The sequence below is a fragment of the Sebastes umbrosus genome, chromosome 14 (assembly GCF_015220745.1).
Source record: "Sebastes umbrosus isolate fSebUmb1 chromosome 14, fSebUmb1.pri, whole genome shotgun sequence".
Lineage (NCBI taxonomy): Eukaryota > Metazoa > Chordata > Actinopteri > Perciformes > Sebastidae > Sebastes > Sebastes umbrosus.
This window is the reverse complement of record NC_051282.1, coordinates 19,070,080-19,095,358: the sequence shown is the minus strand read 5'-3', so window position 1 is coordinate 19,095,358 and position 25,279 is coordinate 19,070,080. Positions and strand designations below refer to the sequence as shown.

General features: G+C 39.6%; 1 protein-coding gene across 4 annotated transcripts in view; it reads right to left on the bottom strand.

The window, feature by feature from the left end:
* Positions 1-1,863: 1,863 nt before the first annotated feature.
* The window catches only part of axin1 (axin 1), a 44,319-nt gene continuing 20,903 nt past the window's right edge, over positions 1,864-25,279 (bottom strand). For 3 of the 4 annotated variants that reach the window (XM_037792378.1, XM_037792377.1, XM_037792379.1), the window contains 9 exons: positions 19,039-19,179; positions 17,874-17,970; positions 15,752-15,889; positions 10,452-10,984; positions 10,207-10,371; positions 9,636-9,830; positions 8,810-8,917; positions 6,632-6,781; positions 1,864-5,462 (listed from right to left, as the gene is read on the bottom strand). In XM_037792378.1, coding sequence (XP_037648306.1) covers positions 5,336-5,462; positions 6,632-6,781; positions 8,810-8,917; positions 9,636-9,830; positions 10,207-10,371; positions 10,452-10,984; positions 15,752-15,889; positions 17,874-17,970; positions 19,039-19,179 — 1,654 coding nt within the window. In that variant the 3' untranslated portion in view covers positions 1,864-5,335. The remainder of the gene's footprint in view (positions 5,463-6,631; positions 6,782-8,809; positions 8,918-9,635; positions 9,831-10,206; positions 10,372-10,451; positions 10,985-15,751; positions 15,890-17,873; positions 17,971-19,038; positions 19,180-25,279) is intronic. The other variant, XM_037792380.1, reaches the window with a different exon arrangement.

Genomic DNA, 25,279 nt, shown 5'->3' with positions numbered 1-25,279 from the left:
TCCTCAGTTGGTAGTCCTTGTATGTTTAATAGGTTGGTGGGATGAGGGTTAATCAAAAAGTTAAATTACCAAAGTTACAGACATCAACAACAGCATCAGTGTCGGGGCGTCGGATAAGAAAACACTTCTCGTTGTCGATGGAGAGACTGAAAACCATGGAGGTTAAGTCTCTCCAGCTGCTTCTCTCTCATACAGCGTATGATTGTTGAGGTTGATCATGAGAGTTAAGTAATATCAATATACTTTAACACACTCAGTGAGAATCAATATCTGGCATTTTCTGTTTGCTTCACATTCTTTTGACCACACATCTCACTAGTACACACATTTACTGTATGTCCAATCTGACGATGCTGCCAGAGGAATAAAGAGCTAAAATTACTATAATCATCATAATTACGTAGCTGTTTAATAGTGAGTTCATCTTGACATTTTGTGCAGTGAAATGTGTTTAAAATAGGACACTATCATCACGTGATACGACAGGAAACTGACCTGATCTCCTACTCAAAAACTCTTACATTTCTGTGTGTGGATCAGCCTCTTGTGTGCTTTATTGCATAAAACCAGTATATCCATTTCAGACCTTTATATCCAACCTGACTCCTCAGTCGATTGAGGTTACGAACTCGTGCCTCTGTGACTCAAAGGAGGACGTGAGTGAAATGAATGGCGGTCAGCGTGCTGCAGAGATCTCATCCACAGTAGCAAAAAGAAACAACAGGTAGCAGGATGAAGCCGAACAGCATCTTTAGGAGGTGTGAAATAACTGCGTCAAAACACCTGCAGTGCAGCTGTGTTCACTACACACACACACAGACAGACACACACACAGCTGTTAAAGATTTAAATTTAGCTTGAAAACCTAACTAATGGTTATTTCTTTGATTTAACTCCACAAGCTGCTTAAAGGGAATGACTAAACAGTGTGCCCACATCACCAAAAGAGGCTGGTTAATCAATCTAGTTCTGCAAATAACAGTTATTTTCATTAATCGTTTAGTTGTTTGGTCTATAAAATGTCATAAAATGGTGAAAAAATGTTGATCAGTGTTTCCCAAAGCCCAAGATGACGTCCTCAAATGTCTCGTTTTGTCCACAACTCAAAGATATTCAGTTTACTGTCATAGAGGAGGAAAGAAATAAGCTGGAATCAGAGAATTTTGACTTTTTTTTCTTAAAGAAAAATGACTCAAACCGATTAATCGATGATCAAAACAGTTGATTTAATAGTAGACAACTAATCAATTACTCGCCTGTGGGTTGAGCGCTCTACTGGCACGAATATGAAGGAGCACCACTAACACAACACGGCAGCATCAGCCTTATTTGCTCTAAACACCCTGCTCATCTAAACAGCTCTCCCTGAGTATGAAACATTGATTGTCTTCTATGAGTCAATGAAAAAAAAAGCAGGACAATTCCTCCGGGGTAATCTGCAGGAAATTGATTATCATTTATCTAATATATAAATCAATATGTAAACAGACAGAGGAAAGAGAGAGCAGTGTTTTGCTGGTTATTCAGCAGGATTTCACAGTTAAACAGTTCTCTTCAAACATGATTTAGTTCTGTTTCTACATTCAGAAAACACATTGATCCACAGTTCATTCTCAGTGTATCATCCGATATGCTTGTCCAAACAGTTTTGGTGGACGAATCTCTGAGATAAACACAGCATATCAAATATTACCAGTGAAATAAGAGCGCCCCCTTCAGTCGGTGACGTGACACTGCAGTTAAAAGTCAAAACAGATGCTGTGGCATTCTGGGATTTCAGCGTGTCGGGGGAACCTTTAAGTTATGCTCCAATGCCAACATGCTGATCTGTGCTTGCGTGCAGCAAATGACAACGAAAGTCAATAACACTCAAGTGCTGGTTTATTGCATGTATTTATTGTCCAGGTACCTTTAAATGGTAACCATGCTAGTTAGTGAACAAAAACAGGTCCAGGGTTCTGGATGTGCTGACTGGGCTGCTGGTTGATGACAGATTTAACTTGTACATATTTACATAGAAAAGGTGGAATAGTGACAGACATTAAACAAGAAAGACAAAATAAGAATTAAAAAAAAAGTCTAAACAAAAACAATGTAAGAAAATCCCCGGTATTTATGTCCCACACAGCAGACATCATTAGCATAGTAATAAAGGCACTCTGATGTTTATTATATACATTGATCTTAAATAAGGGAACTTTTGGGGCTTTCACAGTAAGAATCATAAACAGATTTGATACTCTATATTTCAAAAGAAATAAACAATGAAAATACTTTTAGTATTTAACTTGACCATGTGCTCAATAATGTATAATTTAACAGACACTGGAGGCAGTAAATATATTAAACTGATTTAAGTTAAGAATCTAAAAAAAAAAAAAAAAAAAAAAGCAAACAGCATTTCAAGAAAGGAGATATTCCTCATTCTGGGTTTCTATGCAACAGCACATACGATACACTCCGGCTTCAAGGTCCACTTATCTTTCTGCCTATTATTCCATAACAAAAGGCTTTTATTATAGCACATTCCTCACTATGGACTCCAGCACAATGCAGAGGTGCAGAATAAAAAACACGGTGGCCTTGAATCTTAATGTCACGTTGCTTCCCCCAGCGTGATTTTTACTTTCATTTCAATTTGTGCTATTCCTGTGCAAAAGTTTCATTCACACCGCCAAATAGAGGGGACGGGAAATGCAAATTGTCTTTCAGTGTCGCGATAATAAGAAGGTCTACATGTCCTGAAAGCTCCATATGAATGTGATGCTGATGTTCATAACACGATGCGCATCAGAAAAACTGCAATCACATTGCAAAGAACATTCTGGTCTTTCGCGCAAGAGCTTCAATGATTTAATATAAAAGAATGAATAACAAGGATGGCGAATAATAAGTGCAGTCAGAAAATGAAGGGGAATCAGTGGAATTAAAGAGCGTGCTTACACTATCTACTACTTTTTTTTCTCTTTGGTGTAATGTGATCTATCAAAAGTAGATCATTTGCTCTAAACAATTCATTCCTTCCAGGCACAAGATGCAGCTGTGATAAGCTAGAGAAGGCTACAGATCGGAGCTCTTAACCGATTGATCAACTAAGCAAGTGATTCAAAGTGTAAGATGGTAAGTTGGGGATCGCAGGTGTGAACATGTACGGACCTCGAAGCTGGAGAAAATAAACGTGATGTAAACATAATAAACGCAACATTTCTGTGACTGTTAGCCCTCCTCTACTCTGACGGTAAAATAGAGCACTTAAATATGCCTTTATGTGACCTTCACTGCACAAACATCAACGTACGATAGTATTCTGATGACATTCGCTGGCCTTCTCATTCAAATGCGGTTATATAACTTTAGTTGAACAGGTTCAAACAGCCTCTCTGCACTGCAAGCATGACCTTGAGTGTGCAGGTCTGCAGATAAACAACGGCAACCTCTAAAGCTGAAGGTAATACTTGACTTTAGAAACTGAAACCAAAACAGCATCTTTCAGTGTTTAACTGGAAATAATACAAAGAATATCAATCTAATTGGCCTCCTACGAATAACTGTTTTTGAAATATTCATTCATTGAAGTCTAATTACTCATCCACAGTCAGGATTCATCATCAGAATTGTAAAACGTAAGGTTTTACAACCTGATTGTGTCTAATTGTTTTGAAATGTTCCTATATTATCTCTTTAAGTTGAATTTTGAAGTTCAAAGTTTAAGTTAATGAATATAAATGTAGTTTTTGGATTGGGGGAACCAACTTGCATAGATATTCACCTTGTGCTTTCCAATCATAATTTGTCTTTCCAATCTTTTTTTTTTTTACAGTACTATTGCATCTATTGTGTTATTTTCAACTGGGTTGGGTAAAAACAATGCAGCAGAAGACTGTACATAAACATAGCCACTGGCTACATTCACATGCAGTATACACCAAATAACCAGCAAAATGAAACAACCTGCACAATATGCAGTAATGCAACTAGGCATGGGACGATATGAAGATTTAATGGAACGATTATCCTGACTAGAATAACTGCAATTCATGCTATTATCCTGAAAATCATCAAAATAATGGAATCACTTTACCTTACATTTGACATTATTTTTATTGCATCACAGAAGGGACACATTAATATTTAGTGAACCTTTTTTGTGAAAACAATCTTAAAAAAGGTAATCATAAATCATAAGGTCTCCCTGCTTAAATAAAGGATAAATACATTTTAAAAAATAGCAAAATAGCAATAGAGTCTGTTCTTTCTTACATGATAATTACTGTATTTTTTTTTTTTTTTTTTAAATCAGTTTCTATTTTTCACTTCTCTACCATGATGGCGAATTTTCAGGTCACTCGTGAGGATATTCACGATAATGGAAATTCCCCACGATGAACTTATTTCGAGTGTTTTCATCGCGATTTGTGATAAAATCTTATATCGTTCCATGCCTAAATGCAACCTAATAAAACAGCCCTTCAACAAATAATAATTGTGTGTGTTTCTTATATCCATAACAACACCATCACAAAATTTGAGCCTCAAAAAAGACCATAAATCCTCTCCTGCAGTGTCAAAAATTACCATAATCTTAAATTAAAAGTTTAAGACACTGGGCTGTTGTGCTGGATTACAGTAGACTGTACAGGGGTTTCCATTTTTCTGGTCACTCATGTTTGATGCTTTAGAGATTCATGTTACGCTGAGACATAGTCAGTGGCATATAATCCAATGAAAGTGCAGCCTGATTGAATGCCACAAAACAAAGTACTGCTAAGTGAAGTATTAAAAGCACTAAGAAGAGCACAAACATTAGAGTCCAGAGGGCTCTCATACAGTGAATAGAACAAACAAAAATCAGCCCTAAAAAGGATTTTGATCGTCTTCAACAGGAGCGATGCTCCTGCTTCGATAGGATTGAAAATGAGCATTTTTAAATACTTAAATAGATATAAAATTTTGTTATCTTTTAAAACAAACTGTACACATCTGTTACCAATACATATAAAAAAGACAAGTGTGGTTACTTTAGAAAGGACACCCTCTGATACATCATATCAAAAATATGTAGCTTTAGTAGCACTTTTGTTCCTTCATTTATCTAGTAAACATTACAATGCTACATTACACTCCCAAGAAGTGAATGAGGTCTTTTTTCTTCTAGTCCAACGTCTCTGCAGTGGTGCTACCGAGTCACAAGTCGTCCATTGTGACCACTGCTTGATCTTCAATTCTAGATCCACCTGTACTGTATCACTTTCTTCTCCGCTCTCAATCCTAAAACACTTCCTCTTCACCATCCAATCGCTCCGTCACACGCTGCCTTCCTCTTCCAACGTGACCTTCAATCGATTTTTTCCACTTTCCCGATAATCTTCTCCTCAAAGATGGGCAAGATAGCGTCATCTTCACGTACCTCTTCAAACACCACCCCGCAGTCAAACTCGTCGCTTACCTTCTTGAAATAATATCTAAAAAGAAGGCGAGGAACAAAGTCAGCGTCTCCGGGTTAAAAGCTGTGACCTTTACTGACACTAGGCCTCATTCACCAACCGCTCTTAACAAGAAATGTATTCTTAAAACCCACTTACGCAGTTTTGAGTTTTTCACACATTTGAGTGCGGACATATTTGTGCAACATAAGTGATTATTGCGCTTTCTTCAATTCTACAGTTGCATAAAATAGGATTTAAATTACAATAATATTTTCATCATTTATAATATTTTAAATAATAAACTTTTGTCGTCCACTTCCTGCAGAAGTACCTCTGGCGTTTCAATTTCTGCGTGTGCACTGGCCCTGCAGTCTCATGCCCTTTCATCTCGATTAGCAGAGCTTTCACCTGCTAATTAGGATCAACTGCTTTCAACTTACGAGGACAATGGGACTCATCATTATAAGAACACCGGTATACGAACAACTCTGCGGTTTAAGAACACTTCGTGAATCCGACGTAGACTTTTCTTAAGAACAAATTTAGGAAGATATTGATGAATGAGGCCCGATGTGCCCAACAGTGGTTTTATAATCCAGTTTGAGATGATCAAGTTTAAAGATTTCAGATTCACTTGGGAAAATCAGCATATCATTTTTAATCAGTACATCATGATATAATTCATCATGCCCCTATAATTTGTCAAAAATGTGGCGTTCAGTGTCTCGTTCACGGACACTTCGACATGCAGAAAGAATGACCCGGGATCAAACCGCCAACCTTGTGATTAAAGATAGTGATGAACTATGGCCCTTCAGAGTTAGAAATTCAATTGCATCTACTTAAAGATGATCACAAATGTGTTGCCATCTTTTTAGTAAAAATGCTGACCTTTAATCATAATACCCCTCCATTGGGTCAGTGTTAGGAGCCATTAGTCCATCAACACTTGATAGTGATTTTGAAAATTATTTGAAGGTTTTAAGAAAAGCCCAATTCTATATAAGCTACCTGACAAAAATATTAAGCTACTTTTGATTCAAGGACTCCAATTATTGTTATATTTTGGAGTCTCGAAGCAAGTTGTGTTGTAGACAATACAATCTTAATGCAATCCTGCTAACTGATTAGTAAAGAATAAATTTGGTTGTGATACATCTCTCAGGTTCTGTGCATAGACGTCAAACAGCTCCATAAAATCTCACCTGTAATTTCCTTTCTTTGTTAGCAGCTCTTTGAACTGGCCCAGTGTGACGACCCTCCCTCTGACAGACGTCCTGTACGGTATCAGCTCCTCACAGAAGTAATACGCCACAGTGATGTTTTCACACGGCTGCTTTTTAGTGGCTTTGTGTCTGCAAATGGAAAAGACAGAAACCTATTAAGAAAATGTGAAGCGTTCCCCATTATTAAAGTCCACGCTTCAAAGTTATGAAGAATAATTTTCACAAATGGAAAAAGGACCCTGGCTTGGAAAATTGTCTTTTAAAATGGGTCATGATTCTGAACTTAATAAAAAAAATAATAATGTCCTGACATTAACAAGCAGCTGTCTCTACTGATAGTAAGTCCTGCACTTTGTGAAAGGTTTTTACATAACCCCCTAAAAAATAATGAGGAACTCAAAATCAATCTCTCTAATCAATATGTGCAATTACAGATACTGAAGAGCGAAGAGAGAAACAATCAAGCATCCTCTTTCTGGTTCACATGCTGACTGACTGCTAACCGGTGAGGAAAAAGCAGCGTCTTTCAATAATCACTTCTGCAGGAAGCAACACTGAGGCTCTCCAAGGACAGCTTGTATAGATAGAAAACAACAATAACATGGTAAACACGGAAAATAACAAGCACAGTTTCAACAGGATGTACAGGTAAAAACTACACGGATGAAGTGGAGCTAGAGCAGAAAACAAACCACGGTAGACAATTTCTGCTATTTTTTGTACTTTGGAAGAAAATAGAGCATGATAAAAATTGTTGACAGCAAAGTCTGTTATCGATAGACATGTCAAACCGGAGAATGGGTGTTATGCTTCCGCAACAGCTATCAACTATAACGTTATGCGAGCGCAGTGCAGAGCGGCAACCGTCAGCTAGCCAGTGGGGCACGCTCACTAATGCGTGGGCGGCCCGCCTATGTCAACAAAGCACAGCTCTGATTACAACACACACAGAGGGAGAGAGACTTCATTCTCTGCTCAGGTAGACATTACTCCTCTATATCTTTACATGGCAAATAGTTGTTGTTGTGCTATATTAATGCTCTGGATAATCGTATACAGAACCTTTAATTTAGCCTTTAAGATGCTTGCAGCTGGGCATAAGTCTGCTGATGACACATGGCAGTTTAAGTTGAAGTAAATGGGTGTACTCTGCTATTTATGACTTCCTCTGAGTGGGAGAATAATGATGATCTTACCAGCAGCCTTTGGGTGTGCCAGGGTGCACTATGAGATAATGTTATCCTTCGGGATCTCAAATGCTTTTAGCCTCACATCTTTTGTACGAACTTGAACAACCACATAACTGCATCTGTTTTTGCCACTGGAAAGTATTAGCAGTGACATTACTAGTTATACAACAAGCAAGTCGGAGAGTGATGTACTGGCATCTGTGTTGCTGCTCTTGCTATTTAAATTCTATACTTTTATATTCTCTTCTGTGACTCGAAACACCACCAGAATAAACATCCTCCAGTTATATCTTTCAGACGTTTTGGAGCTAGGACACTGGAGGTACTGAAGGGTTCAGTCCGTCGCGATCCAGGCACACACTCCTGAACCCCAGTCCTCACAGGTCTGACCGGAGGCTGCGCCACGTACTCTGTCTTTCATCTGCCTCTTAAGACAGTTCCCTCCATCTGTTAAGAACCCATCTGAGAGGGCAGTTACACATCAAACAGAAACATGTTTCTGACAAAACATCAAAAAGCAGACTCTCTCCCCGAGAACACAGAAATGATACACTTCCTCTGCGATCCATGAGGAAATAAGCAGCAGGGGATTTGATGTGTTTTCTACCATCAAGTCTGATCCTAGTTATTTATGACAGGGTGGAGAAATAATTGAGTTTACAGCACGGACACTGAAAATAGTCTTTTCTCACTGGCTTGCCAGGTGTCTGTTAAAATCATAGATGGCTCTGATCAACAGTTTAACCACTGCTCTAAATAAATATGCAAAATAATCAAAACTTGACATGACACCACATTAAAACAAACTCAAGGACAGAGTGTGGGACAGTACATAATGACACAACACACAGAGGAAGGGATTAGGAAAAGGAATAACACACAGTTCTGGGTGACTAAATTACCAGTAAAGAGAATGGGGAGTGAAGTGGGTTGCTGTGATCTATATGGGAAAAGTTACTGGACATACTCGGGCTGGGAGAGCTCGCTGTCAGAGACGGCGGGCACCATGCTGAGCGGAGGGAACAGTGCCGGCCTGACTGCGGTGCGACCCCTCTGGATCACCTCCATCACATACCTGAGGGACCGAACAACCCTAGTAGTTAGACACAGACTGGAGGACACAAGCTAGAGAACAAAAGGGTAACTGTTTCATTTTGACTCAAGAAAAAAAAAGGCTTCTTCTCGTCTTCTTCAAGTTAAAGCTGTAGTAGGCAAGGTTGGAGCAAATATGATTAAAAAAAGTTATTTTTATAAAACGGTCGCTATATGGTGACAGTAGTACATGAAACAGGTAACCTGAAAAAAATCCTGTGCCTCTGTGTCCTCCGGTGCTCCTAACGGCATCTGCAAGATTTCACAGACTGGAGGAAAACAAGCAGTAAGAGCTGATCTGAGGTCTGCTGTCCAGCTGCCTTCTATGAGAGCCGGCTATCAATCACTTGCATCTCCGAGCAAACGGTCAAACTAGGCAGCGCTGATCAAATATGATTCAATATTATGTTACGTTAATGCCTATTTCTCTCCTCAGATGTTTTCAGAATCATCTTGTAGTGCACAGTTTAGCTGTCAAATGTTTTTTAAAACCTGAAAACAGAGCCATGATGAGGTGCAGAAGTCTAGAGTTCTCTCAGAACACTTGAATTACAATATGCTAAAAGGTTATTATGGATTTTTTTGCCCAATGATGCCAAAAATATATACTGCCTACTGCCACTTTAAATAGATTTAGTTGAAAAACGGCACTGATTAGCTGGACAGATAACCGTGGTGATGGGACATGTCCGTCCACTCACCGTTGCTTGGGTTGGACAGTCCCAGACTTAATCTTCTCCTCCTCAAGCCGCCGGCGCACCTCCTCCAGCTGGATGAGGGGGCTGGGAGCTGGATTTGGGGGCATGGTGGGATCCTGGATGAAAGGGTGAGACGGCTGCACGTTGTTCCGCAGCTGGGCCTCGTGGCCTGTGGTCCTCTTGGACCCAGTGGTGCTCCTAAAATGTCAAGTCATGACTTTATGAATACCAACAAACTAAACAAAGAGTATTCAAAGAGAGTGCCTTTTTCCTCTTTGTTAGTCAGTGCTTACTCTTAAAGGGCAATACACTGACTATAAGGCTGTACATGTAGCAGCATCATCGTGCAGAAACCTACGTCAGATCAGGTGGGAAAAATGCTTTTAGAAGGGCTTGGAAAAATAGCATTTTGACTCTAAAACATACTCTCACCAAAATTTGAATGTTCAGATTTGAATACATAAGGAACACTACTGTGAAGCTATAGAATGATATAAAACCTCAAATTAAAATAATAATAATAATGGAGCCGCCCTTTAACAACTCTTAACAAGAGTTAACTGTCATCACTGACCCGTATGGGCTCCTCTTATGTTGAACCATTTCTTTCTGTCCTTCCATCAGCCACAAAAGGATCTTCTGGTTTTTCTCCATCTCCTCTGCAGGCGCCGGCATGTCATAAGGCCGCACTTCCTCACCTTTCTTGAACGCCCTTTTACACTGTGTGACACCTTTGCTACTGTATGATGGAAGAAAACAACTGGTAAGCAAAAAAAGCATTTTGGGTGCATTTATGAGAAAGAGGAAACTAATGCGTACCTATACCCTGTGTGCTCCATGGGGTTGGATCCCATGCCGTCTGCGTAGCTGCGAGACTTTGATCCATAATGACTCGTCTCCGTGCTCCAAGGTAAGCTGCCGTGCGCACGCATGGCCGCCTCAGCCTCCGCCTGCTCTTTGGGCTTCCCGACGCCTGCGTGGTGGATGTGGTGCATGTGTTTGTGGTGGTACAAGTGGTTGCCGTCTCCCTTGAGGCCGTGCCTGGATGGATGTTTAGCCTGCGCCATTCCAAGTCCCGTCCCTTTGCCCCCTGGGACGCCACCATCTGGCGAGCGCGACTTGGGAGAGTGACGGCCCGTGCCCGGCGACTGGCAGCCGGGAGTCTTCATGACTCGCTGGACGTGGTCGTCCAGGATGCTCTCGGGGTTCTCCTCGTGAGCGTCTCTCAGAGGAGGACCACTGTAGGTGTTGTCAGCATAGCGTGAGTTGTAATGCTGCTGATAAGCACCAGGGGGGAACCTGTGACTGGATAACGCTGCTGCGGTGGACACAACTTCATCGCCTTCTTCTTCCTTTAGAACAAAAACACACACACACACACACACACACACACAAAGCAAAACATCATTTAGAGGACAAAATGTAATCTGGGATAACAATCTGGAGAAAAAAAATCTAGGTTATAAAGAGCGGGTATGAATGAATATCTGAAGTATATTACATCCAACACTTTGATAAAACAAAGCCATATAAAACATACAGTATCTATATACATTTTATTTTTTTTAACAACACATTTGACACAACTGAGGACTTTTTTTCACAAGTGTGCACATGTTGTACTTATTTCAACCTGCAGATGGCAGATTTTCACCACATGCTATTATGTGTCTTCTCATTCTTACTGCAGAGGTTTGGAGACAAACCAAGAAATTCAAACAGTATCGGTCAGATTCGAGGGTGCTATGCATGTACGCAGCACATTTCTGTTGTTTAATGTGAAGGACGAGTGCAACCGACACAGCTTCCGCTGAGTGACTGGGACAAAATCTCGCTCTGACAGAATCTGCTCCAGGGGGAATTATGGGGTGGGGTGCTGCAGGCATTCACAATAGCTTTTGATAAGCAGGCAGGCAGTGTAGGGAGTGGAGGATGTGCAGCGATGAAATAAAACACAGCAGTGGATGGAGTATGCAGTCATCCCAAACTAGTAATGGTCAGGTTGTAATCCTTATAGCACTAGGAGGACCTCATGCTACCATTAATGCAAACATGTTAAATAAATTAAATCCTAAACCCAATATTTTCCTACTGGAGATGCACATTTGACACATAATTAATTGTATCGCTAAATATTTTATATTTATATATACATTACATATATTTTAACATAACACACAACATGAATAACTAAATCTGCAAAAGGTGGAAATTCTACTCAGCAGTTTTCCACATCAAGATTTGAACCATCAGAAAAAAAGATAAGAGAACAAACTGTACAATAATTTGTGCAATAATTCAACTGTGCAATACCCTGTCAATAATACTGCATTTATACTGTACATTCAAGAAATACTCTTATAATTCTTATTTACACCATTCTTGCATTTATATTTAACACACTTAATAGATCCCACTTCTCAGCATGTTGTATTTACTTATATGCACTGTGGTTATTTGTTATATATTGCACGTCTTAATGCAAATATTTGTGCAAGTTTCATATTTCTTATATTCTCATTAATTATTTTTTAATTTGATTACTTATATTTCTTTACAGATAATGTGTTTATACTGTAGCATTATGTATAATATTTTAGCATTATGTACATAATTTACATGTTACTTACTCCTTTATTTCTATTTTCTTACGTCTTTATGTTTAGATAAACGCAACTGTAACGTCTCAATTTCCCCTCGGGGATCAATTAAGTATTTCTGATTCTGATTCTGAGGAGGACAACAGTAAGTAGGTGCTTCACTTTATGTCAGTTATGTTGATAATTAAATAAACCTTCAATTGTGAACATGCCAAACCATCTGAGTTTACTATTGTCCTGGCTTCACCATCCATTTGCAATAACTGTTGTAATGAAAACATAAAAGAGTGTCTTATCTCATCCTGCGCCTACATAAACACATCTTCCCTATACCCACTCCTCCTTTAATTCAGAGATATTGTAAAAGATGCCGTATGCAGCCAAACATTTCCTGGCATGATTTTAATAATTGATGCGTCTTTGTATCTCTGCACCAGATCCAGATCTCCGTGTTAGCTGAGCCCACTGGAAGTTATTCATGGAACCATGACGTCTTCATATGAGCAAGTTTTTCCCACCGGCTCCCTCTTTTCCATTTGGAAATGAAAATCCTTGGCAAACAACGGCAGATATTTGACATTCTACAAGTTAGCTCAGGTGGTGGATGGGGATTTACTGATAACAGTCTACAGTAGCTCAATTATACAATAACATGCCTCTCCTTGTAAGGACTGATAGTGTACATGGTTGTATGCTCTGCTATCTTGTTAAAGGGTAACTTTGGTATTTTTCAACCTGGACCATATTTTCCCATGTCTTTGTGTCTAACTGACTAATAGGGTCAACCATTTCTGAAACTGGTCCAGTATTGAGGGAGAGCGCTGCAGACTTCAGCTGCTCACGGGCTACAACATGGTGTTATTGGGGCAAGCTGGCACCATCATTTACGTCCAATAGAAGTGCTTGTTTTTGCCATGCCAGGCTCTGATTGTTATTAAAAGTGTCTGACAACATTATGGAAAGAGTCTCACTCAAGGAGAAGTCTCGTCGTGAAATCTGGCGAAGTGACGTTTTGCCGGAAGACAGCGGTGGAATAGTGGAATACATCCATGGTGCAGAGTTCGTTGTGTTGGAGTACAGAAAGCGTAGCTTAGTGTTATCTCAAATATTTTCAATGTCATGGCTGAATATTTAGATGATTTCCACAATGTGGATGAGGTCTTTGAATTTGATGGCCACACATATAGTATTTCTTTGAGCCAGAGTATACGGATATTCAGATTTCACAACGAGACTTCTCCTTGAGACACAATAACAAACAGACCGGATCAAGTGAAAGGTCAATTACAATAACAATCTGAGCCTGGCAGCAGCAAAAACAAGCACTTTTAGTGATGTAACGTTACATAGATGCTGCTCACTTGCCCTCGCAGCTCGTTTCAGGACCAATTTAAAAAATAGTTGTCCCAATTTGTCACTAAGACACAAAAACATAGGAAAATAGGGTCCAGGTAAAAAAATACCGAAGTTACCCTTTAACACCAAATAAAAATCCGATTCAGACAAGCGATGACCATCATGCTCACATGAGCCTGTAGCCATTGAATTATTTTCATGAACAGCATGCTGCTGTGAGTTATCCTCTGCATAGCTTAGCCACACGGTCCATTGTTCAAAAAAACATTACGTTAAGTGAAGCCATAATTTCATTCTTAGCAGACTGCGTGACAGAGCTGTGGCAATAAGTTACTCACATCCTCATGAAATCATGTGGACCTTTTCCTCACAGCCATTAAATGATAAAATCCATTTTTAACCATTATGTTTCATGCATTATAATCACATCATTTTTGATACCCCTGATATTATGGCTTTTCTAGATGCTCACTTGAGTATCACTTGATGGAGGCAGTCATTTCATGCTTGCCTCCGGGTTTAATAAAGCAAACCTTGAGCTATGCGATGGCAGCTTCTCTCCTTTCAGGGCCAAACCACATAGATTGTCTGTCTTGAGACTTAGTACTTGGGTCTGTGTACTGAGAGAGATTTCATTTGTGGTAGCAGCAACCATTTCATCACCGTTCAAGTGACATCAAACGGACGGCACGCTGTTCCAGGCTTAAAAGTGGCAGAGTGTGCAGGTGCTCCATCTGATTCATCGACAAAGCCAGATCGCTGACAGGCCAAGCATGGAACTCTCCAAGTGATTCATATTGTTTTTTTATTCCCCATTCAAAAAGCTGGCCTCATTAATTTCATTAAGGCCAGACGGATTTAAGTCTCCTTTGTTACGGAAAACTTTAAGCCCAACGGCCAGACACACATCTCGCTTCCTGGCTCAGAAATGGGCTTTGGTGGTATCAGGCACACATTACTGATACTGATACTACTGGTCTGCTTTTCAATACACTACCTATGGTCATAATTTATTTCTTTTGCTTAAGTAAATTATTCAGGTGAAAAAAAGAGATTTGTGGAATGAGGATTTAAAATCCTCATAACCTGAACATGTTCACTTAAAAAAAAGCTTAACCAGGCATTTGCAAAATGTATAGCAGGATTTAAATTTAATATTCAATATAAATGTTGCCAATATAATACAAACTGCTCTAGAGCAGCAGTTGATTAATAAATTAATTGATTAGATGGTTGATAGAAAATTCATCTGCAACTGTTTTGATAATCGATTCAGTCATTCTTCATCAAAATGCCACAAATTCTCTGATTCAAGTTTGTCAAGTGTGCTTTTTTCTTTGTTACATATGATAGTAAACTGAATATCTTTAGGTTTTTGTACTGTTAGTAATAAGGAATGTGAAGATACCGTGGGTTCTGGGAATTAGAATAAGCATTTTTCGCTATTTTCTGACATTTTGACGATAACATCTAGAAAATAATTGGGAGACTAAATTGACAAATCCGCTAAATTATAATTACCGCCAGTCACGTTGCAGTTTACATCCATGTCAACACTTCATCATTTTATTCTATTAGACATTTGTGTGAAATTGTCATAATTAGCATATGAATTATTCTTGAGTTGTGGCCAAAAATATATTTTGTTGGGGTCACAGTGACCTTGACCTTTGACCACCAAACCCATCCTTGAGTCCAAGTGGATATTTATGCCAAATTTGAAGACATTTGGTTAAGGCATTCCTGAGATATTGCGTTCTTGAGAATGGGACGTGGACGGACAACCCAAAAACATTATGCCTCTGGCCATGGCTGCCTCCAGCACGGAGGCATAAAAATAACCGTGATGGATCCACACTTCAATTTTCTTTTCCATTTGGCCAGTATTATTATTCAGTCGGTGTCACCAGAAGCCAACATGGCCTCATATGACTTGAAGGTGTAACTTTACTGAGTAAAAGCAGCTCAAAATCACTAGAATGTTCCTTTTCCTTCCTTGGACTGACTCCGTTAAATTTAGTTAGAGGTCATTTAGTGTACAGACAGAGCTCTCCAGTGTGAACCACTGCAGCAACTCCTACGCGTTAAACCAAATTAACAAAACAGTGGATGTGCTTGTGCTTTTAACAGAAGACACTGGTTTAGAAAATAAAGTGAACATACCAATCGTACTCTCTTCAGTCGCTCCTCTAGCTTCTCCTGAGCCTCCCTCTCTCTCAGTACGCCCTCCAGTCTGCTGATGAGCTCTGCAGCAAATCTTTCCGGCTCCACGTGTATATCCTTTGGAATCCGGTTTGTGCGCTGGGGGAAGAAACGTCAAACTGTGAGGCACTCTCTGTCACCGCGGCATCACTGTCAACACCATACGAGCAGTTTCACCACCTTTACATCCTGTCAGTGACCATGTGAAGAGACCATAGATTGTATATAAAGATGGACGACATGACAGCTCCCCAAAAGTGAAGCCAAAATCGATCGCCCCCTGGTGGCTGGCTGCAGTATAGGTCATTAATCCCGCCTCCCCCATGTTAGTGGATGGGACAAACTAAAAAGTCAAAGTACACGTCAAATAAATTTCCCCAAAGATGGTTTCTGTCATTTTAGGCAGTTCTTATCACGCTGACGTATGTTCAAGTGTTCATTTTCCTGATAAGTTTGGTTTTAATTAGTTATTTGATGATACAAAAAAGGGGGTGTGATGTCATGATTGACAGCTGCTCTGAGTGAAGTAGCCGCAGCCGGAGGCTTGGAAATTGTACGAGAGAGGAGATGTAACTTTAACTTCCCATAACCGTGATTGTCTGTTTCAAACATAGACTGTATATACAGATCTTTTTAGTTTTTTGGTTCAACATCTACACTGACAACGCAATGTGTTGGACCGTCACGTGTGCTCATATCAGTGTCAGCAGACACGCTGATAACGTTTCTGAATCATAAATCACAAGTCTGTGTAATAGAACATGTGTCAATTTGGTCATGAATGTATTTCTAGAATTTCTAGACCTCGATACTGCGGTTCCTCCGATCTCTACTGCACAGACTCCTCCGTCGCCAAATGACACCAAAAGTGCAAGATGGCATTTCCCGTATCCGGGATATTTTGCCTTCACTTTTGTACAGTGGGATGAAGTGGAGACGCGTCGTCCATCTTTATATAACATACTGCATATATAAACATAAGCAGGAAACATTCAAGTAGACAGTGTCAAGTGTTAAACATCAGAAAGGATAATACATTTAAATTTCAATGAACATGCACCGAGACTTTACCACTGGATACTACTGCTGAAGCTGATCCTTTCTGATATAGTGTTGTTTTTATTTTTTCCACATTATGGAGAATGTATAATTAACCCTTGTTATAAATTCTATCAGGGCTCAGCTACATACCAATGCCTCCTGTGTGATTTTGAAATAAAGGTTGGAGCAACATTTCCCATTAAAAACACATCTCCTTGCAAGCTTTAATGACAACTTAACTATATGCATTTGATAAGAATGTCTACAGCAAAAATAATTCAACCTAGATTTGATACCAACCTTTTTGTTTTACTTTACATTTCAAAAGAATTTTGGGGAACATAAACTAGGGAGGATAACAACTGTAGTGTCATTTTAAATGATACATGAAACATCCTTGATGAGGACATGAGTGACATTTATTTCCTCACCGAATAGCACGAGTTATTGCACAGCAATCATGACAATTCAAAGCTGTTAACTCCTGATTTGGAACCAGTTTATACAAAAAAAAAGGTTGGAAAACAAGCTGACATTTAAAAAAAAAAAAAGACCTACAAGCCCTGTCAATCTTCTTATTGCAAATGAAGTGAAGTGAATGAAGTCATTACTAATTTGTTGGGGCAGGGAAACGTGAGAGTTGTGCTTCGGGGATTTGTGCTGTGCTATACAGTCGATCCATGCATCCTAATGGGATGCTATGAGGGGAGTTTTAATTTGACTCTTTACTCCGAGGCCTAATTAGGGCCGGGGTTTTCCTACCAAGAGACAGCGTGAGCTGCAGAGGGAGGCATCAGGCTGTCACAGGGGAGGCTTCATGTCTGCTAGGCTTCACTGCTCACAGCTTAGGAAAGCATCAAGCTACATTTAGACAGCCTCCTCTTTCACCATCAGCTATTCTTACACTCCATCACAGGCCCTGCGACACAGCACGGCTTAAATATGCACATCTCCAACGGTGCAGCGGGGAGAAATAAGGCAGAGATAGACAGTTAAAGAGAGGTGTAGAGGCGGAAAGTGAGAGAAGCCATGAATAACTCACTGGAATATGAGGTAGTGGCACTCGCCCATTTGCTTTGGCACTTTCGTGCATCTCCCGGCGATGCTGTTTACGGTATCTGTAGGGTGGAACCCCATCTCTGGAATTAACAACAAAGACATTTTCATAAAACATCCTCATGAATAAACAACACAGGCAAGCTTTGAAGTTGAAAGCTTTCTATCGCATTTTTTTCTGCCTAAACCGAACACCTTGTAAGTCTTGATTAATCAGTACGGCGGGACAAGCTCATTCTCACAGGCTTATTGTGTCCCTCCTCCTGCACCACAAGTGGTCTGGCAGATTACAGTTACATGTTAACACATCCATCAGTCTGTAATTCCATGTGGTATTGGTCATGCTGGGTTTCACGCTCTCCTGTGCTGGAAGCTCTGGACCAATTAGCTGATAACTGCCTCTAATCCATTCAGCTTCAAACACATTTTTGTCCAGTTGTGCAAGCTTTGAAGTTTCTTTGGCATGACTCCCCAGCGCCATCTTTGCACCGAGAAAAAACATTATTTTTTTAAATCGTCTTTCGCCAAGCACATGCCTGGTCTGCACACTCGACTGAAATATAAGTCCTGCTCTCAAGTGATCCCAGATGGTACAAAACATCTCGTTTGGTCTAGTGCTTGTGCCCAAAGAACGTTACCTGTGCAAGGAGACAAATTCTGCTTTGTTCAACCCTGAATTAAGAACTGTGGCTCTAAAGATCATTTAAAACTGGTTTGTGTGTCACATTTGCAAAAGAGGTCAGTAGGTTAGTATTTTCATTTCTATCAGAGGTGGTTTTATGTCTGCTAAGAGTGCGTTTTTAGGATTCCTAATTAGCATTAGAGATCAATTCTAAGAGCTTTTTGGCTAATGAGCAGATGGGGCCTTAAGTTCAAGCACAGGCAAGAAGTGCAATTCTGAAACCAATTAAACCCTCTGTCTCTGAGCAATGCTAACTTATATGACACGCCTTCCTTTGTAATAACAATTGGGAATACTGTAGTACTGTGTAGTATTGGGTTCGGTCTTTTTGATCTCTATCATTTAATAGAAATCTTGTGTTCAAGCCAATATTGCAGCCTGGCATAGCCTTTATGACCTGGTAAAACAACTTTAAGCATGAAATGTGTGTGTGTGTGTGTGTGTGTGTGTGAGATAATAAAATACATACACACTGCTGTCGGTGAGGGAGGTGGTGTCTGCGTCGCTGGACATACTCTGCTGCTCACTATCGTTGGCGCTGGTAGCAGGACCCAGAGCAAAACCAGTGTTGATATAGTACGGGTTGATGGGCTCCCGACATGGTGAATGCCTGGAAGAAATGAAGAAATACAGGAAGGAAATGCTGAGAAGATTTACAGGAACAGATCATAACGTGATAGACATGCTCATTAAAAAGCATTTGTAAACAAAGAAGGTACACGGTTTGTCTGCTATAGAACACTAAGGTTCAGTTCAGCACTATACCAGAAGATTATTCACTATGTGTGTGATTTAAGAACAAATGACTTCCATGTCTGCTCTTTTGGTTTGGTTAGAAGCTATGAGAGAGCTGATGCTCCAGAAAGGATGTATTCTATGCAACACACTTTAAAGCCATTAAAACTACAGTATGCCTTAGTTAAGAAACATGATCTGATATATCAGATCTTTATAAACTAACAAATATCAATATCAGCCTGAAAAATCCAGCATTGGTCAGGCTATAGTAGCCACGCCAGCCAACCATCGAAAATGTGCACACAACCTCAGAGTGCTGTAGGATGACGTATTTTTGTTTGCAAACCAGGAAGTTAGCATCGCCCTGGTTCCCTCAACAAAATGCCAATGGGATTTTTCCATTGGGTTTTTGGATAATTACAGAAAATAAGGTCTGTGGCAAACAAACGTTTATGATATTTTGCAAGATAATCTTCACAAATTAACCCCACTTTTATGGTTTTTGAAGCACAAATGCAATCCCCAGAAGCACAAAGCCAACGTTAGGCTTGAGTAGGCATGAGTTTGAACACAACGAGGCTGTAAAGGCTGACTACGTTTGGCGTGATGATGTTTAATGTCTCCGACAACCCCTGTAGTCTCATTTATATACTTGTTAGCAACCGCCTTTTTTAAGACACGTAAAAGCCTCAAAATTCGCAAGTGGGATGTTTACGGACGTATTTTATGTCGTAGATCAAAACGTTAAAATCTCACAGACCTTATTTCAGGCATTTAACCAAAAACAACATTCAAAAAATCCATGGGAAGTGCTAAAATGCTAACTCATATCTGGGTTTTAGGACTCTCACCCATCCTCTAATACTCCATTGCCTACAGTTTGTCAACCTTTCGGGCTCTGCCACTTCCTGCAACTCCTCTTGCTTTTGTTTAATCCAAACAAACCTACAGCCAGAGAAAGTATACTGGCGTTTGCTAGCTACACCATATTTGATTTGTATTTCAACAGCCTTTGTGAACACACCAGATTCAATACCTGAGTATTGAACGGTGGAGTTTAACCGCAGGTCTTATTCTGAGGCGTCTACAGATATATGGGAAAAGCTTCATTTGTCAACCTTCTACATTCTCAGCCATTGACTTTCCTGAACACGCTTCTTGCAGGGCTTTGTACACATGAATTAAAGATGTTAGGCATCATCTCTTTTTATTCAAATTGGAATTCCCTGAAGCTTTCTCCCTGTTTGGAATGCAGAAGCACCCAGAGTTCAAAATGAAACCTTTGTGACCGACTGATTTTCATTAGCATCTACATTCAGCCGCAGCGAATAATTACAGTGCCAGGTTGGTGAGGCGCTGCTGGGACAAATAAAAAGTGTACGGAAAATGAGTTTTGAAGTCGGGATTATATGTGGAAACATTTCTGATGATGAGAAATGAAAGGAAATGACAAAGGGAAAGACGCAGACATTAATTCAGACAGTAAAGATGATTCCTCGAGCAAAACTGTTCTGCAACACTGCTCACCGTTTCCACTTCGGAAATATTTATGTCTCATAACCACAAATAAATGATAACAAACAATGCAATACAGTTTCAATCACTGAAAAATGGTTCAGTGCTGTAACATGTTTACTAATCCTTATTTTTGCATATCACACATCGAAAACAATATAGTGCATATATTTCTTAATACAAAACAGCAATAAGAGAAACAAAAATACCAGGTTTCCCATCAGCCTGAACACATTTTTATTGAATTAATTAACTGTTTAAGAAATAGCTGTGTTTTCTCCAACATGTTTTCTATGAGCATTTTTGAAAGGTGCTGGCAATGGTGTCCTCACTTGCCCTCAGTGTAATCAAAACTTCCACATGCCATTCCCTTCTCTCTCCCTCTGTCCTGCCTGTCTCACTCGCATGTCAACTGTCAAACACATGCAAAGGCCAAAGGAAGGTTTCTCTAAAAAAAATTGGCATTAATAGCAGTAACACAATCCATATTGTTATTCCATATCTGTCTCAACTTCATTCCAGCATGCAGACTGTAAGGACCCTCAAAAGAGAAACAACAACTTCCATTAATATTGCAAAGATGATGAAAACTTGCCTTTGAAGTGCACAACTTACTCGAACGAGAGCAAAACTGAGCTGTTCACATTTCGAAAATCTCCCCCCAAACATTAATGAATGTATAGGTCATTCTCTTTCAAGTCATCTGATTCCTAAAAGCTGATCTGAAGGACTATTTAATGTGTCTTTTGTTGCCTGTCTCTGAAGAGATCATCAGACACAACTGATGCAAAATTGAGTTTCACAAAGACCCAACGGGTGCTGCCTAAAAGGCTTTTTAAAAATGAAGCGGGTCTTTCTGTAATTCCAGCCAAATGCTTGATTGCTGAAATAATGATGTGAAAATACGCCCCAAACTGTGTTTCACTCTCTAATTAAAACGCTTATATTTTTTGAGGAGATTTCAAGCAAACATTGATCTCCAACAAAAATTGCCTTTGGATATGTTTTCCAAAGAAAAAAAAAATCAAACACAAACTAGCATTTGGTTCATCATGTGTTTTGCAGATATCAACCAGAAAAGCTGCATGCCAAGAGCTAAAGAGCGTAAAGAGTAGAGCGTAGAAAGAAAAGAAGAAGGTCGCAGAAGTCTGCTACAGTATGTCTGATATTAGTTCAGTCCTAACCGGCCAAACTGTAATCAGGATTTGCTCCGTCTCCACTGCCTGTCCTGCTCTGTGTCCAGTGTTTTAGTCACAGAGAGGGTCTTATCTTTGTCCGTCTGTCAGCTGATCCCTCCTCATAACACTGGTGCTGTAGCAGTAGAGGTCAAATATGGGAAAGTTTCTGTAGCATCTCACAGTGACGTCATTTTCAGTACTAAAACAATAGCAGCACACACATTAGCATCCCCCTTTTGAGTTTGCAACAGTGACAGTACATGTTGTTCCCTTCCGATCTTTTAACGACGACACCTAACACGTTGTTATTGGATATTTTTGATGGCCTTAATCCTGAGTTGCAGATGTAACCGTATTATGTAATAAGCTTTAAATCAGCAGTGACATTAGTTGTGGTAGCGAGCAATGAGTTGTGTTTTCATTTGATCTTTCATTGTCACACTTTCATTTTGCAAAATACACTTCAATCGAAAGCATGTAACTAATGCGGAGCCACTTTTAATTTGTATAACATGATTAAATTTTTTTATGCCGGAGGATCACACGTATGTAGTGAAGAGTGAACGAGCATCCGCAGTCAGATTATTCAGAGAGTCAATCAGTGTATCTTCTCTCTGTCGTTCTACCAGCTGCTGTGTATTAATCCGGGCTGACAACATACGGATTAAGCCCAATTTTAGCCCCCGGATTGGTCACCCCCCAACTAATTTTAGAATCGGGCTGAATTTCTGCCAGATCAGTTGTCATCTGACGTGCAGTTTGAGGGGGGGTCACACACCTGATTAATTTCCCTGAGCGGAGGGATTCGTGGCATGTCAGAAATGTTGGTTGGTTGTCTAATTTCCCGTGTGGCTGCTGTCAAAAGATCCGTTATGAACTGTGAGCTTGCTTTAATGTTATCAAAGTAGTATTCTACATGTCGTGGTCTAAATCTGTAGTCTTGAGGCTGCTGTGATATAAAACTGAACTTCCCTGCAGAACAGACATCACATTGTCTGCATCTTCTTCTTACTTTCCTCTCATAGTAGAATTGCACAAAGTAATGCTGCCTCTCTCTCTTATTAATAAACTTTATTGAAATTGTCACTGGACAAGACTGACCAGGGGGTTCTGTGTTTACATTCAGTGTTGGTAGCAACGTCATGGCCGGTCAATAGATCTGTAGAGTGTGAGCATAAAAATTGTAGATTGTGGTCACGCAGAAAGGCAGATTAAAACGTGTGGCGTGAGTTAACAAAACAAACAAGATCGATAAAAACGCACAGTGTCTGCTCAGCTTTAGACAGATTCGAAGCAAATGCCCTTAACAGTCCAAACAGCTATCCATACAGCAACCTTTGTCTACAAAAGTCAGAACAAACAAAAATCATACAGGTGTTACGATGGATTTGTTATATATCAAAGTGTCATGACAGTGAGTCAGCATGCACAATACCAGCATCCTGAAACTGAAGCAGCTAAAGCTAATTCAAACATCATTAATGTGATTATTTACACATGTGCTTCTCCTACTGTGGCATCATGTCAAAATCATCTTCTGTGATCATTACATTCAAATGAAAAAATAAAGAAACAAAGCAGGTTTTTTTTTGCTCTTAACTAACCGTCCTATGCATTAAACTAGTAGAGACATTCACATGTGATGTACGTGCCGGATGTACTGAGTACCTGAGAGTAAGAAGCACATGTTCAGGCCAGACTCATTTGTCAGTGTATACTATGTGAGAATTATGCAAAGCACCGACGTTAGGTTAAAAAGAAGACTAACTGGATCTGCAAGAAACACAAATAGCCACAAAACGCAAACAAATCAGTTATGAAAGAAGAAGAAAAAGAAGAAGAAAAAGAAGAAGAAGAAGAAACAGAAAAGGAGCGGGATAGACGCTGGTCATTCTGTTTTGCATTTATGCTAAAAGAACAACTCAACATTGAATTTGAATCCGAGTACAGCCCTCTAGTTAGTAGTATCGATACTGAATATTTAAAACGGTTTCAATACTCATTTTCTGCAGTATCGATACACGGGTACCAGCTGCGCTTTCTGCTCTCTCTTCTCTTTGACATCTAGTTGACACATACAGGCACACACACTTTTATTTATCTTTTAATAAAAATATAAAATTGCATTCCCTCAGTGTTGTGTCCATTATTCCCTGTGGTATCGAAAATTGTTATTTTTCAAGGTATTGTATCAAAATTAGGAATTACAATATCGTGACAGCACTATTTCTCAGTATCAGCAGGCCATCAGCAGATTTAGCATTGCGCAGATTATAACATCTGGGTGAATCTACTTTGACGTCACACACGGAGAATGAAAAGCATTTCAAACCTGAGAGGTAATTATTTCATTGCTGCTGCTGCACACAACCACACACCGTTTGCACTGCAGCAAAAAAGGTCACTAGAAATCACAAATTTTTTCTTTCTACCTGTTTGTATTGATAGGTTGAGTTATTTGCTAAACTGAACCAGTTGAGTGTTCTACTTCAATTTAGGAAAAATAAAACTTTACTTTTGTATCGATTCTGATACAAAAGTGTATGAAACATATCGCATCACTACCTTTAAGGAGCACATAGTCTTTGATTTCAAGTAGCGCAATGGGAAGTTCACAGCAAATGCATATTAATGGCAATGGATAATATCAAAAAGAGGGTGTACTCAATGTTAAACTACAATGGTTCACTGTTGCAATGTTTTTCTTTAAAAATGCAATTGACACGATTGTCATCTGAGTTACTATCATTTTTGTGGATGAAGAACCAGAGGAACAGCTCTCAAATCAAATCAATATTCATGGCTGAGAGTAGTCGACATTATCATCGACAAGTTTGGGATCTCTAGTAATTTTGTTATGGAAAAAAGAAATAAATGCATATTTAAAATTCAGACGAATAAGAGGAAGAGTGGGGCAAAGATTACAGTTTCAAGGATGAGGCATTTCAGAAAGATCCTCCTTAAACAAAATCATGTTTAACTATTTCCCTACAAAACCCTGCCCAATGGTAAAAACATGATTCCCCTAGTACCTCCACAAGAACAAAACAAGAGCACTACTTCAACCTTCTAACACCAAGTTAACTTCTGCAGCCTCTGACATCTCACCAGCGGTGTAAATCTTCCTCTCCTCTCAGCTGTCTCCTCCTGCGCTACTCAGACTCTGTTTTTCATCTCAAACTTCAAGCTGCGTTCATGGTATTGTGGGGTTTCAGGTTTATTTCTAATTCAGCAGTTTGCAGAGGAAAAAGCTGTGCGGTTCGAGCTGAAGTGAAGCTC